General features: G+C 36.9%; 1 protein-coding gene across 1 annotated transcript in view; it reads left to right on the top strand.

Annotated features, from left to right (window-relative positions):
* The window catches only part of STIM2 (stromal interaction molecule 2), a 28,724-nt gene extending 20,718 nt beyond the window's left edge, over positions 1 to 8,006 (top strand). The window contains exons 5-11 of the mRNA XM_010290307.1: positions 40 to 217; positions 1,128 to 1,305; positions 1,915 to 2,082; positions 2,294 to 2,394; positions 2,639 to 2,877; positions 6,276 to 6,477; positions 7,286 to 8,006. Coding sequence (XP_010288609.1) covers positions 40 to 217; positions 1,128 to 1,305; positions 1,915 to 2,082; positions 2,294 to 2,394; positions 2,639 to 2,877; positions 6,276 to 6,477; positions 7,286 to 7,766 — 1,547 coding nt within the window. The 3' untranslated portion in view covers positions 7,767 to 8,006. The remainder of the gene's footprint in view (positions 1 to 39; positions 218 to 1,127; positions 1,306 to 1,914; positions 2,083 to 2,293; positions 2,395 to 2,638; positions 2,878 to 6,275; positions 6,478 to 7,285) is intronic.
* The last annotated feature ends 7,415 nt before the right edge of the window (positions 8,007 to 15,421 follow it).

Below are 15,421 nucleotides of genomic sequence, written 5' to 3'. Positions count from 1 at the left end.
ATTGATGAACTAGTTAATGATACGTTATTCTCTGCACAGGTCCCCCTCACAACTGGATGAAGGATTTTATATTAACAGTTTCTATAGTTATTGGTTTTGGAGGCTGCTGGTTTGCATATACACAGAACAGAACCTCAAGAGAACATATCACAAAAATGATGAAGGACTTAGAAAGTCTCCAAACAGCAGAGCAAAGTCTTCTTGACTTGCAGGAAAGGTATAAAAACTAAAAAAAGTTTACGTTTAGTGGTCCTTTTGAGGTTAAGTACAAATACAGATTCTTTACAACCATAAATTATTTGCATTAAACTGCCTTTGGATTTTGTTCATTTTGGATGGAAATTGTGATTTCAGTGATGATGTTTTTTTGAGTAGAAATTGCTCCTGGATATTTTAGTAGGCAATATGAACTTAGGGATGAAGGTAGAGAATAGAGGTTCAATCTTTTTTTACCTACAGATTTGGAAGTATGTGTTATTTTCATATAATTACAGTTTACTTTGGAATACTTACTTACATGGAAATGGAAACATTTTTCCTGTTTTTCAGCTCTTAAGATTGAAACAGACCTGGACTTGATTACTTTTTATTGCTTATTTAGCAGTGTGAGAGTTGATAGTCTTCTCTGGTGCACCTGTAACTCAACTGTCTATACAGACTTGTATTTTGGTCTTATTACACCTTTAATGAAGGTTCACCTAAAAGTTTGCATATTTTATCTGATGTGGACGTCACACTGTGTGATGTAATTGCTGCTGATTCATGAAGCTTGCAGTCTTTATTATCACAGAATGGTTGAGGTTGGAAGGGACTTCGGGAGGTCATCTTGTCCAGCCCCACCTGCTCAAGCAGGATCATCTAGAACAGGTTGCCCAGGATCATGTCCAGGCAGCTTCTGAATATGCCTAAGGATGGAGACTCTACCACCTCCCTGGGCAACCTGTGCCAGTGCTCAGTCACCCTCACAGTGAAAAAGTGTTTCCTGATGTTCAGACGGAACCTCTTGTGTTTTGGTTTGTGCCCATTGCCTTTTGCCCTGTTGCTGGACACATTTTTCATCTCCTGAGGACTGCAACTTTTAACAAATATGCTGTGTATTTTCTGATATTTTTTGTTCAATTGTGAAGGCTTGAGAAGGCACAAGAAGAAAATAGAAATGTTGCTGTGGAAAAGCAAAATCTGGAGCGCAAAATGATGGATGAGATCAATGATGCAAAACGGGAAGCTCATCGCCTAAGGGAGTTGAGGGAGGGAGCTGAATGTGAGCTCAGCAGGCTTAAATATGCAGAGGAAGAGCTCGTACAGGTATCTGCAAACTGTTTATAATTTTAGTGTTGACTTCAAATTGGTCCTAGTTTTATTGGATCGTTAGGAGTGTTTGAAGCAGAATTTCTCTAATGCTAGATTTAAATGGAAAAATTCTAAGAGCACTTAATAGTTGTCTGTCAATCATGCCATTATCTAGTAAAATAATCCTGAAACTATAAGAAGACATACACTTTGCATATTAGCTTATCATAACGTTGTTGGATTCATAGAACAAAATATATACAAAAGCTGTTTTTTAATCTCGTTATCGGATGAGAGATAGTAGCTTTGTCTCACTCTTCTAAGTAGCAATACAATAGATTGGACTTACTGTACTAAATAAAAATGCTGTCTTACAGAAATATTTAAGCTTCAATTTAGGGGCTAGATATCATAGGAAAAATATGAATATGATACCGTGTATGGAAATTCATATGCTATATTTCAGAAATGCCTGATCTGCCTTCCTGACAGCAATTGGCACACACCAAAGCTCTGTAAAGCCTTAGTTTGTTGCTGTGGGGTATAAAAGTGCTTATATTTTACCTTCTTCTGCTGTCAGTTCTAATGATACTCTTCGTGACACTATTTCTTTTTGATTGCTAGGTTCGCATGGCTTTAAAAAAGGCTGAGAAGGAGTTTGAGCTGAGAAGTAATTGGTCTGTTCCTGAAGCTTTGCAGAAGTGGCTTCAGTTAACACATGAAGTTGAAGTACAATATTACAATATCAAAAGACAGCATGCAGAAATGCAGTTAGCAATCGCCAAAGATGAGGTACTAACTCTTACTCTTGAGCTTCCTCAAGACTTTTCTGATCTGTTGCTAGATACATGAAACAGTAAAAACAAATTATTCAGATAAGCATTTGGAAATTTTTTCTCCCCTGAGTTGTTGTTTGCTACCTGTAAATATTGATAGTGTCTTGTCATCTGCATTAAGTACATAACTCCTAGTTTTATGCATTTCATTTTATCCTGCTTTTTAGGCAGAAAAGATAAAAAAGAAGAGAAGCACTGTGTTTGGAACATTACATGTTGCACACAGTTCCTCCCTGGATGAAGTGGACCATAAAATCCTTGAAGCAAAGTAAGAGTATTATCAGGATGCATATGCTATCGTGATTATTTCTGGAACAATGGAATTTTTTGAGAGTTATGGAATTCAGTGTCTTAGTGGTTTTTGCACTTTTAAGTAAAACAATTTAATAGATATTAAAGTACGAATATTTGGACAATCCTAATGGATGTTCTGATATGCTAGAATGACTGCACTTGTATATTGCGTTATCATTAAGAACTGTGTATGTAATTTTAGTGTGTGCTTTTTTCAGGAAAGCACTCTCGGAGTTGACGACATGTTTGCGAGAGCGTCTTTATCGATGGCAACAGATTGAGAAGATTTGTGGTTTTCAAATAGCACACAATTCTGGGCTACCAAGCTTGACTTCCTCTCTCTACTCTGATCATAGCTGGGTGGTTATGCCTCGAGTCTCCATTCCTCCTTACCCAATTGCAGGCGGAGTTGATGACTTAGATGAAGATACTCCTCCAATAGTTTCACAGTTTCATGGTAAGTGGGGGGCTCAGTAAAAATAAGGGGAAAAGTTGTGAAAGCATGGGATTTTAAAGTCATGTGAGAGAAGAGTGCTGAAATCAAATGAGATTGATCAAAGTCAAAAGGAACAAAATTCTATCTAGCATTTCAGATGCATCTTTTGCAACTTGCATAAACTGAAAACTGGGTTTTGCAATAAAAATAACATGAAGAAAAAGGCTTTATTCTGTTTCAGTGAGGGAGTGGAGGTCAAATGCAGCTAAGGTTTTGAAAGTCTGCTTGTCATGCTTGGATTGCCACTTAGACAAAAATTTGTAATGAGTAATGCCGAATTTCTGTTAGCACATTTATTTTTTTGGATGGAAGGCTTGGAGTTAGTCTAGGGTCCCTTGAGCTACTAGGAAGATCACACCCTTTGAGAGGCTGCGTGCTACATAGCTTTTCAAATGTTCTGTAGTGGCTGGAGCAAGTCCTATTGTTGTCCAAGGGAAGCTTTCAGGAAAAATGTTTGTGTTAGGATACGACGGGTTGTTTGAGTGTGAGGCAGAGGCCAAGTGCTGGAGAGAGGGAGGGAAATCCAGCTTTGGTTAAACTATGACCAAAAGATATACACTGGGAATTCAGACCACCCTTGTATCTTGAGTCATTGCGTCAATACAAGAGCCCGTTTTGTGGAAGCTGTGATTAACTGGACTCTAGAGGCAAATAAAAAAGATGACCTCCCATATAGCTATTCAAACAAGCAATATCAAGCTGAGGAATGAGTAGGGAAGAAAACTTTGTCGTATGTGTACATTTTTCTTCCAGAACTGGGCTTCTCAGAAGAAATTAGAGCTGTATTTTAAAACAACATAAGAAGAATGGTCACCACCTTGCTGGCTGTATTTAGTGTGTCTTGGGCGCACATTTTCCTTCCGAATGTACCAACCTTTTTTCTACAGGCCACATTGAAAAGTTCATTAATCCCATTGCATCACTACTTACTGCAAGTTCTGATCAGTTTTAAAGAATACTGTTTCTTTAGTCATCTTCACTGCGAAGGCTTTGATTTAAACCTTGGCAACAAATTTTTTTGGATGGCCCAGTAAAATATGGATGCCTAGAGTTAATCTTCCAAGTCTGTATGGAGAAACCTGTGGTCTGATCTCAAAATGAAGAGCTCCATTTACTATCTGACTTTGCAGATGGTCTAAAATGACAAAATATTTAGATATGCTAATGGATGTTGTCTCACTCAGTGATGAAGGTTGTCTGAATCTTAGTAACATTACAAAAACTTTAAATGTGTTTTTCTGAACTTTGGTAAGGCATGAGAGCCTGATTTTGTTAAAATTATCACATGAGGGAAGTAGCTTCTCCTAAATTTCCTAGCACTTATGATTTTTACATGGTTAAAAAAAACCTGGAAACACTTGGGAATGGGGAAAGAGAGGGAAAACACACTAAATGATCTGTTGCGGAAACCAGTTCATGAGTCAAATTATTGTAGGTTAGTTTGGTAACTGCTAAATTATTCCCCTCCTTTAGAGAAAAATGACAAAAGCATACGAGGAAGGACAGAAGCAAAACGGCTTGTCTCACTCATGAGGCCTCAGGCAAAATGCAGTGTGCAGACAGGTCAATTATGAGCAAGACTTTCAGTCTCTGGACCTAAACTGAACTATCTGGGCTGTTACCTTGCCCCAACATCCTTTGATCTCTTAAGACTAACAAAATTTGAACTCTGCCTGACAGGATTCTTTGTGCTGCAGTAGTTGGGTTGATAGGCTAAAACGATGTGAAGTAATAGATCTGTTTAATCAACCCTGAGCTGAAGAAAAAAGGGGATAAAGAAATAAATGTATGAGACTGGAACAAAGTCATTACAGGACGGTGATAGTGAAACTTCTACTTTTCCATTGACTGATTAGGATTCAGCCGATTCCTTGATTGAGTTTGATTTGTACTAGAAAATTTGAGATGTTAAATTGTCGAGCTGAATCCTTCATAATCCTGTGTATATACACCTACAAGGAACCAAAATGCTTGTAACCTCTCTTAAAATTCACTGATGGTGGAATCTTGTTCTGTTTTACACCAGTGAGTAGGATGGCATCTGATTTACCTGGATACATTGTACAAATTTCCTAAAGGGGTTCTTATTCTCTTAGCTCACATGTGCTTTTTTAGGAATATTTTTGAAATGACAGAAACTTTTTTTTGAGCTGCTTTTCAGGTCAGTAGGGAGTTCATCAAAAGTCTGAGTTACATGACAACTGTCATGTTGGCACTTGTAAACCTTTCTTTTCTGCTCAGCCTGACAGGAAACAAAGCCTAAGTATTGGTGAAGGTGCAGCTACTTGTTGTTTTCTGAATGCTGTGATTTCCTACACTAAAAGCAGAATGACAATTTGACCTTTTCTGAGATTCCTGGAAGAGAAACTGTAATTTACCTGATGTTAAACTGGTATTTCAGAAGGTAAAATGCATTTTGTCAGGCTAGACATCCTTGTCTACAAAAATAATTGCTTTTCTTAATGCATTGTGTTTGGTAAGCATTTTGAACATTAGTAAGGGTATGGTCTGTCTTACCTAAGCAGTGATGCATTCTGTGGGATGGTTTGAGGGGGGGGGGTATGAGAAATCCTGAGGGCTCATAACAGCTAGCCTGAAAACAGGTCTATAGATTTATTTCCATAGAAGTATTGCTGCCTAATCATCTTTTGAAGGAGGAATTGGATTAGGAACATTTTAGTTTGCCATTTCCTGTTAGATACTTTCCAGGTCAACTCTTATGTTGCTGTGTCCACACATTATTATTATTTTTGTCTTGAAATTCATAGCTAGCCTGACAAAAGAAAGTGTTATCAAATGGAATATTCTTGAGCTTCAAAATGAGGTTGAATTTTATAGCTATTCTATCGTGTTATATAAATTAAATTGGTCTTCCATGTCTAACATAACTTTCAACTAAGGTAGTATATCTCAGTTAGTTGTTTGGTTAGGTATACCTATGTTGCAAAACTTTTAAACATTATTTTAAGCTCCAAATCGCCACACAAGTAAAACACAGGATATTGTGTAATATACTAATTTCAATGCTGTTATTTTTAGTTCATAAAGGGTTGGGAGTTTCAGTAGAATCTTTCTCTTTGCTCTCAAGAGAGCATAGTGAGCCAGAGCTTTGGTGCACATGGTCAGAGTAATATTTGTCAGGCACAAAACTGCTGCTGTTACATCTTGGTTAGCTGCTTCATCTAACTGTAGAATGTATAAGGTGATGCCAGTCTTTCTTCCCTTTAAACCGCTGAGCAGTGTCAAAGTTGTTTAAGAATCACTGTGGCTGAAGCAGATAACTTATTTAGTCTTCAGATTAGGTATCGTTAACATCAATGTCACTTGGAGGGTTTTGGTTTGCTTTTTCTTTGCCTCAGGGTCCATTGTAAAACCTCCCAGCACACTGGCAAGAAGCAGTAGCTTGTGTCGATCAAGACGCAATGTTGTGCCATCGTCTCCACAGTCTCAGCATGCTTTGCACTCCCCTGACCCTGACATCCTTTCTGTGTCGAGCTGCCCAGCTCTTTATCGAACTGAAGAGGAGGAGGAAGCCATTTACTTCTCTGCTGATAAACAATGGTACGGAGATTAGCAAACAGGACTTGGAACTCTGATAGGATTATTTGAGACTACCAGTTTAGAATTAGAGGTTGAACCAAGCTGAAAGTTAAAGTAATTTGTAGGATAATATAAATTAATATAGTCCACAGGGAACAGAGAGAGTTCTTGTCTGGTATGTGTGTGTAAATAGCTAGCATGTCATATACAGTTAAGTAATGTTACAATCCAGGGTGCACTGAACTAACCCTGATTCTCCATTACAATATGTTACTGGCTTTTACATCTGAAACTAGGATCAAAAGCAATGTCAGCTACTGGGCGAAGAGAAGATGGATGGTAACACAATTCTTACAGCATGTTGAGCGTGTACCTACTCTTGTTACATGGCCTCATAGGAAAAGGTTAAATTCCTTTTGGAAGGAGCAAATGAGCTTGTTGAAAGGTAGGGACACTTGTCCTGAAGAAACTTTTTGTATATGATAGGCTTAAATCTCCTTCTTTCATTTCATAACTTTTCTGACTTCACATGCCAGAAAGATAGTTTTTGTTCTCTGAAGTGAGAAACAAATGACTGATTGTGGGCAGATGCTGCTGCCCGCAAAACCAAGATCTCACAAATCAATTGTCTTAAGTTCAGATAATAAAATGATGTAATGCAAGTTTTAAGTTAAAATGTTTAATGTTTTTTTTTGTTAATTAACTACTAAGGCAAAGTGTGGGTGGTGCTTTTAGACTAATGTTATTGATTCTAAATTAATTTCCTTTTTAACTGCATGAAAAAAATAGTAGTTTCATTACATTTTCTCCTTTCTTTGCTCTGACTCAGGGAAGTACAGGAAACAGGTTCGGAATGTGACTCCTTAAACTCATCCACTGGAAGGAAGCAGTCTCCTCCAGCAAGTCTTGAGATGTATCAGACACTTTCTCCTCAGAAAGCATCCCCGGAAGAATTCTCACTGGAGGAATCATCTACAGGAGACTCCTCTTCTCTAACTGCAGATATTTCTAGGGGCTCTCCTGACTGTGTACGCATGGCAGAAACAAAGAGCATGATCTTTAGTCCTGCAAGCAAAGTTTATAATGGAATCCTGGAGAAGTCCTGCAGCATGAACCAGCTTTCAACTGGGATCCCACTCCCAAAGCCTCGGCACACCTCGTGTTCTTCAGCCAGCAGTGATAGTAAACCCAGCCATGAAGCTGCTTCTGTCCCTAGGATAAGTAGCATCCCACAGGACCTGTACCAAAACGGTGAAAAAAACAAAAAGCCATCAAAAATAAAAAGCCTCTTTAAGAAGAAGTGTAAGTGAAGTGGGCAGAAGAAACCTATAGTAATGTTATAAGAACTCTATTTTTTAAATCTTTAGGAATGTAATTCCATTTGAGCATTCCAGACTGGATGCCCTAATGGAATGCTCTGTAGGTCAACTATATTTAACTGACTGTACTGTCAAAGGTCGTGCCAGCTGTCAATGAGAAATCATTAAAAAGTTCAGACAGTTTACATTCATTTCTGCCTATTTATTTCTTTTTTTAGTTTGTCTTTTTTAGTGTGGGTTTTTTTTTTAAAGTTTATTCATAAACCATTTTTAAGCCACTTTGGACTTCTAAGCTTTAATGGACTAGTAAGCCTTCCTGGGCTTGCCAAAGTTTCTTGTTTACCGGAGCATCTTCCTATCTTTCCGTAGAGCTAGGACATTTTATCTACTGGACTTTAAGAAAAATAGAAGAAGTAGAAATAATTGAATTGCACTACTGTTTTACAGACTGGAAAAGTATCTCTGCAAGTGAAACTGAAAGACTTGTATTTGACTGAGAAGATGAATCTTTTCACTTTTAGATCTTTTGGGGTTTTTAAGTAGAACTTAGGATTTCTAATTGACTTGATTTCTGGAAATGGAAGTACCATGCTTTTATTATGGGAAGCTTTGTTAGATGCATTTATTATTAGAATGGTTCAAGTCCTGCTGTAAAGATCATGTTTTTCCCAGGACTTTCACTGTGATTTTAGTTCACTGCAGGCTGTATGACAAAAAAAAGTAATTTAACAAGAGAAGAGGCTCTTGATTCCTTATGCAAGTGATGGTTATGAAACTTGACTGTTGACTGAAAATATTCGCCCTCTTAAAATGAGGAGGGGGGATAGTAGCTTTTGTTTACAGACTGACAGACAATGGACATGTGGTTTGTGAAAGTTTGTACTATGGTAAAGATAATAAATTGGAAACGTTGTGCGTGGGAATGTTCCAATTTTAGCTGATGCTTATTTCAGACATGTTTCAGAGGTCCTGTTAATTGAAAGCTGTTGTAGGCTACATTGCTTATGCTTACTGCTGTGTATAAGTTGTTACTATATTTTTTGGATTAGCTATTAATGTCTTAATGTCCTCCTTTTGTAAGATTTCATACACTTTATTTTTGTATAGTTTGAAGATTTAGCTGTTCAGACATGCCTGAAGTAAATGGTATAATTTTATAATGCATACTGTTATACTAACTCATAATTTTAGATATAAAGATAGATATAAAGGTGAGACTCGACATGCTTCAGATAAAAGAAATTTTTATGTTAAGCTTTTATAGGGAGAGATGAAATTACTGCAAGGTAACAAGGAAGCCTTCTTAGGGCAACAGTAGCTAGTTGTTCAAAAACATCTTTTTATTTTTTTTTTTAAACAGTTGGAGACAACAAATGTACTGCTTGAGTGACAGTGCCTTTTATTCAGTTTCTCTGAAAATATTAATACTGAGCAGGAATTTCTTTTGAGGTACATTCCAAAGAAATATTTCTTGCTCTAGTGAACACAAGCAATTTACCCAGTGATGACTAAATAGTTTCAGCTCTTCCATAGGGATATTCTAGTTGCCTCAGTAACAGGTGCCACTGCCAGTGACCTGTGATTAGGGGCTCACTTCTTGCCAGTATGTACATGCTGTACTGTATGAAAGAATTAATTCACTCACTGCCTAAATTTTTTTCTAGTAAGGAGCCTTCAAAACGTGTAGCTAATTGAAATCAAGTGATACATGTATTTTCTATCACTTTCTATTTAGGTTCCATAGTACATAACTGATACATTAGTTCAGTTCTCAAGAAGTGGTGGTGATGTTAACAGAAGCATTTTACTGTGGCTAGTGAAACAGTTAGAAGAGGAGGGTTAGAAGATGGGATGGCGACCCTGCATGTGCAAGTACTTTCAAAGTCCTGGTACATTGATGAGTTCCTGAAGAGAAAGGAAGGAATACAGAGTTTTACTGTCTAACAAAGAATGACTGTATATCATCTATACAGAAAAGCATAGGAGGAATCCACTGTGGTAAAGTTTGGAGAAGAGAAAAATTGGTGGAATAGAAAATAATGAGAACATGATATTGTTCCATTACTCTCTGAATCATGAACAGCTGTAGCTGCAATAAAAGTCATCACAAGGTAACAATGGTCTCTTTGAACAAAGATTGTACATTCTGTACATGGTTACATGTACAAAAAACAGACCAAAAAAAAAGCAGCAATGTAAAGAGACTTGTGCCAGAGAACCACCTCATTGCTGAGCCTTCAGAGTTGTAATTAAAAGCTTGATGAAGTACTTGAACATGTACAAAGGGAAAAAAAATACGTAAAAGGAAACTTATTTTGCCTCACAGACAGCATGGAGAAGACTATTACCAGAAAAATGTTCAATTTTAATGTCTGCACTAGAGAAAGCTATAACAATAGTTGAGTTTAAAGTAAGATCTGGGGCTAGAGAGTAGACCTTGCAGTGTGAGGTTTGAGGAACTCTTGTCATTATCAAAGAAGATGAAGCAGTATTTGATACTGGAGAGCAGGTATTTACACATGGACAAAATATCTGGTACTCTGGAGTGGGAGGACAGGACTACTGATGTAGACAGGCAAGCTCAAATACTGAGAAGCCGAAACAGACATTCAGTTTTCTGTAGTTAACTAAAACTTGAAATAGAGGACATGTTGGACTCTTCATTGGCTGTGAGTTTAAGTGTTAAGTATCTTTTCAAAATACAGAATTTAACTGTCCTGGAAAAAAAGTATCATGGCATTGTACAAACAAATTGGATGAGATTATCACAGTGATATATTTTGGCTTCAAAAAGGCAAATCTTTGGAGCACAGACTGCTCTCAACACTCAGTTTATCACCAGCTGTCCTGTAACTTTATAGCTTCTACTTAATAAATATTATAGAACTAAAAGCTTAAGTTAATATGATCAGAAGCGATGAGTATTGTATGTTGGAGCACAAAACGGTATTTTTAAGTTCATATAGTTGTCGGGTTTTATTATTTTAATAGACCCCTTGCACATCTTGCTACCTAAATTTGTCCATAATCTAAGTGACTTGCATTGCTCCTACTACAGCTACTGTAGAAATGCTCGTCTTCAAAAGGATGCTAACAGTTTGCTAAGGTATGTTGAGAGCACTGACTCTTAAGGTAGATCCTCCGTGGCAAACGTAAAATCCAGTCTTCATGTTGAGGTACCTGGCATATGTCAACATCTTGGAAGTGAGACAATGTGCTTTAAAATGTCCTCCATTTTTCCTCTGTTTGTTTAATGGTGTAACTTGAACTGTCTGGCAGTCAGTGAGTCCAGCCAGCATTCCAACCACTAAGATTTCTGTAAGACATGTCAGTCATTCGAGACAATTGTCTAATGTCATCATCCTTAAATGGCTGAGGACTTCCTAAGCTCTACATTCAGAATGTTTGTGATCAGAGTATTTTTTTTTTAATAGCTAAAATCCCTGTTTTATTTTAAATTCTCTAGTATTTTTCAGATGAGGATCTTTTGCTTGCTTAAATATTTTGTAAGAGTCCATTGTCAGGATAGCAGCCCCTTTGTGGAAAGTGCCTGTAAGGCTTCTCCCTGAAGAGGTTACCATTTAAGACTTTCACCTGTAAAAGGAAGAATTGTCAAGTTGTCAAGTGTGTGGTTCTATGTAAAGTAAAAAATGCCAGTTCTTCCCAAACCTTGACACAATTCTTACTAAAGCTATGTGGCACTTCTTTCCTAATACCATAAAAAAGGCATTTCTGGTTGCCACGGGGAATACTTTTGACCAACTTACAGTGGTGACCAACTTACAGTGGACTTAGGGGTTAAAACAGTTGACTCCCCCCCCCCCCCCCCATGATGTTGTTTTAAATTTCTCATTGGCAGTTCTAGGCATATGTCAACTTTTTTTTCCCCTCTTCACTGGTACCTAGGTAGCAGATTACCCCTCGGCTTTCTGATGGGCAGTTTGCTGAAAGAGGGAAGACTCTCCATTATAGTCAAAGTAATAATGTTATAGCCAGAATACAGTTCCTCATTTGGAAGCTTTGAAGATGGTGAAGCCAAGGATACTTGACTTCCCTTTTCTTATGAAATTTATGGGTGCCAGTGTGAGTTAGGCATTAACTTATAACTGATTGAAAGCCTAAAAAGATAAAATTAATTAGAAATTGAAGCTTTCAAGATTTTTCCCCTTTGGTTCCCAATATATGGGAAAACAGGAGAGAGATGAGCTCTAATTAGCATTTCTCATACCACCAGCTTTTAGAGCTTCAGGATAGTTTCATTCCATTTCCAAGATACATTGCTGGAGAGATTATCTTAATTTTGTAATGTATGCAAAGAAGCATTTATTTTTCATTTATTTACAAGCAGGGGAGAAGAATGTAAATAGACTGCTTATAAAAAAAAAGTGTGTTTTTTTTTAATCCAAATAGAGGAATTACTGGTTCTTGGACCTCTTTACTATTTGCTTATCTCCTTGTACAATATGTTAAGTAGGGTGAACATGGTTTTCTAATCTGTTCCAGTTGCACTGACTAAAGCGATGCATTACTATCTCATGTTTGAAACACTGCTTGCTCTGAATTGCTGTAGGCATTTTAATCCTGGATGTTGCATCTTCACTGAATAGTGGTTAAGCCTACTAAGGCTGTTTGATTCCAAGTGCTGGTAAACTTTTCTATTAGTGACTTAAACACAGATGCACAGATGTCTATATAACCAATAACCAAAAAAAGGCTTTTGCCAGTAGTGTTTGACTGCCTGACAGCATGTGAATGTTTGGGTAATCATTCTTTGAGGCTTCAGTAGCAGTTCAACAGTGTCACACACATTTTCAATGGATAGCTTTCCCTTCTAGCCCTGTAGAGATGGTGCTGATCTGAAACTCTACTTAGTCCTCTCTTGCATAAACAGAATGCACTGATTCATATAAATTGTAACAATATTAACTGTTATTCCCAGTGGTTCTTGCATCTGACATTACTTAATTACTTAAGCAGGATGGCAGTACTTACCAGTCCACTTCAGTCCCTCAGAAATAAAATGTATTTGTGTTACTTTTTTTCTCTAAACTCTGAATCTCAAGTTTACCAAATTGTGTGCTCTGTGTATTTAATGCTTCACTGAAATGAGAGTGGGAAGATTGGTCTCTGCTTAGATATTAAGGAACGCACATTGGAGCAGAGTAAAAAGAAATTCCTCTTGCTCACTGCAGAGGACAAAAAAGAGTTCAGAGGTATTTAATCTGCTCCTAAGTCAGAAGACTAAGGAATGTGCACAGTTTACATTGCTGGAGACAAGAGGTACATTCAATCTTGAAACTTTCAGATCAGTAACTCTTCGTCCAAGAAAACAACTTTCTTCTTTCAACTTATACTCTGCAGGGCATTACCTTCATATTTCTATTCCATTTTTGACCCAGCATTAAATTTGGTAGCTATAGCACTAACTTATGTGATTGCTGGAACTCAGAGCAGTTTCAGATGATTATTTCAGTAGTGTGTCTTAAAGTCAATTTTGGTTTAGTACGTGCTAAAGATGTCTGAATTAAGAGTTTCTCCTTTACATTCCTTTTGTTTTAATTCAACTCAGTTCTTTGTGATCCCTCTACTGTTAAAAAAATGAAGAGGTACTGATAGTTGATTCATGTTTAGAATACGGATTTTTTTTTTTGCAGCTGAGAATTACTAATAGATAAGTGCTTTTAATAAGTGCTTAATAGATATGGGCTTTTTAAAGACTAGATAATGGTTGGATATTATTGTAAAAACACTGCTGTACTTCAGTTGAACTGAGTACAGCATTGACTGGTGCAATTTGTGTATGAGTGGTAAAGTTATCCTTCTTAAATTCTCCTTTGTTTTTATTTCTATCTTAACTTGATGCTGCACAATTATTTTCAGACTTGAATTCATTTAAAATTAAGGTCAGTATGTCCAGCCCCACAAAAGTCAGTCTTCAATTGTCAGCCATCAGTCCATTCTTACTGAAATGAATTAGAATCTTGAAAATTTGTATTAGCTTATCAGCTTGTTAGGTGGTAGAATGGGTTCCTAGAAGTCTTCAGGTGGAAGGCAGAGAAGTTCTGAAGTGAACCAGGTAACCTGTGTTCTTTATCAGCTTTCAAATCCATCTCCCAATAAGACCGAGTCTCCCCAGGGGAATGTAGATGTACTTACTGCTTGGAACTTTGTAGTTAATTATATTTGGCTATCTAATTCTAATAACTTGCATGTGTGCTATGCTTGCTTGCTTTTCAGTAGCTGACAAAAGCTGTAGGAGGTCTTGGGGGTTTGCTTAAAAAAACCTGCTGGTTAAAAAAAAAAAAAAAACAAAAAACAAAAAAAAAACCACCCCAAAAAAAAACCAAAACAAAACCAAAAAAACCAAACCCAAACTGGCAAGAGAAATCTGCCAGGCTGTGAACTGACTAGAACCAGCAGAAATGCCAGCTTTTTGTCTAAAAGAATTGTTTAAATAGTTAATGAAATGAATTAGGTAGCATGTGTATTTTCACATTGCTCTCCTCCAAGCAACAAAAATAATTAAAATACCCTACATTTCAGTAAGGCTATTTGGGAGATGTCTTGCCCTGTTTTTAATTTAAATAACATTGAGTTGTAGTGAGTGTTCAGCATATTAATGCCTGACTTAAAAGATTAGCAGAATTTGATTGACTTAGATTGTTTTGTTTAATTACAGCTTTATAAAAATGTAGATATTTGCATAAATCCTGTCATTGGATCTAGGTATATTTCAATGACATGGCGAGAAGAGGACCAAGACAAGTAAATATGTGCACAATTTAAATCTTACTTAAGATGCTTTACTGTTCTGGGAAGAGATGTTGTTCTCCATGCAGATTCTGCTCTTCCTCTATTTGCTCTTAGCTTCTGTTTGTTTTCATTAGTTGAACTAAAATAAGAAACAAAGCCCTCAGACTGACTAGTTTCTGCCTCTCTAATATATACACACTGTACTTGCTTTTAACTTCATCTACTGCACGTTGTTAATGCTGTGCACTAATGCAGTTGGAGTATTTCTTTGGTGTTGTACAGCATGATGCATTTCATTCCCCTTTCTAGTTTACCTCCCATTAGCTATATATTGCTTTATAACTGGAAAAAACTGAGTTTTTGGGAATTGAGTCTGTTTGCATATAAAAATCACTTTTTTTTTTCCTGTGAGTCTTATGAGAAATGTCCTGCTTGGAGAGTCTCAGACAGTATTTTCTTGTGTTTATTCATGTTACTTTGCTTTATTTTATAAGTGGATATTGATTTCTGATGTGTTGTTACACTTAATGTTGAATAAATCTGACTTCCATTTTGAAAAGTGAAACTGTGTTAGTGAAAATGTTATGTAATGTTAATTCATCTTAGACTGCTCCCAGAGTATATAAGCTTGATTTTATTTATTTATTTTAAAATTGAGATAAATTTCTTTGTTCTGCTTAGGATTCTGGCCAGTATTTCTTTGCTTCATGATATTATTAAAGGTTGACAGCAATATTACTGGGAAGGGGAAGGTGGAGACAGTTTTGTTTGGCAGCTAGGGTGCTACAGTTAGGCTTGGAAATCCTGAGTCTTACTGCTTTTTCTTGAAAGCACCTTTCTGAGTTTAAGTGGCTTCGTATTTGGAAGACTTGGGATTTTGTGTTTCTTCTTCC

This window comes from Phaethon lepturus, unplaced genomic scaffold, assembly GCF_000687285.1.
Source record: "Phaethon lepturus isolate BGI_N335 unplaced genomic scaffold, ASM68728v1 scaffold3907, whole genome shotgun sequence".
In the NCBI taxonomy this organism is placed as follows: Eukaryota; Metazoa; Chordata; class Aves; order Phaethontiformes; family Phaethontidae; genus Phaethon; species Phaethon lepturus.
This window is presented reverse-complemented; position numbering and strand designations above follow the sequence as displayed.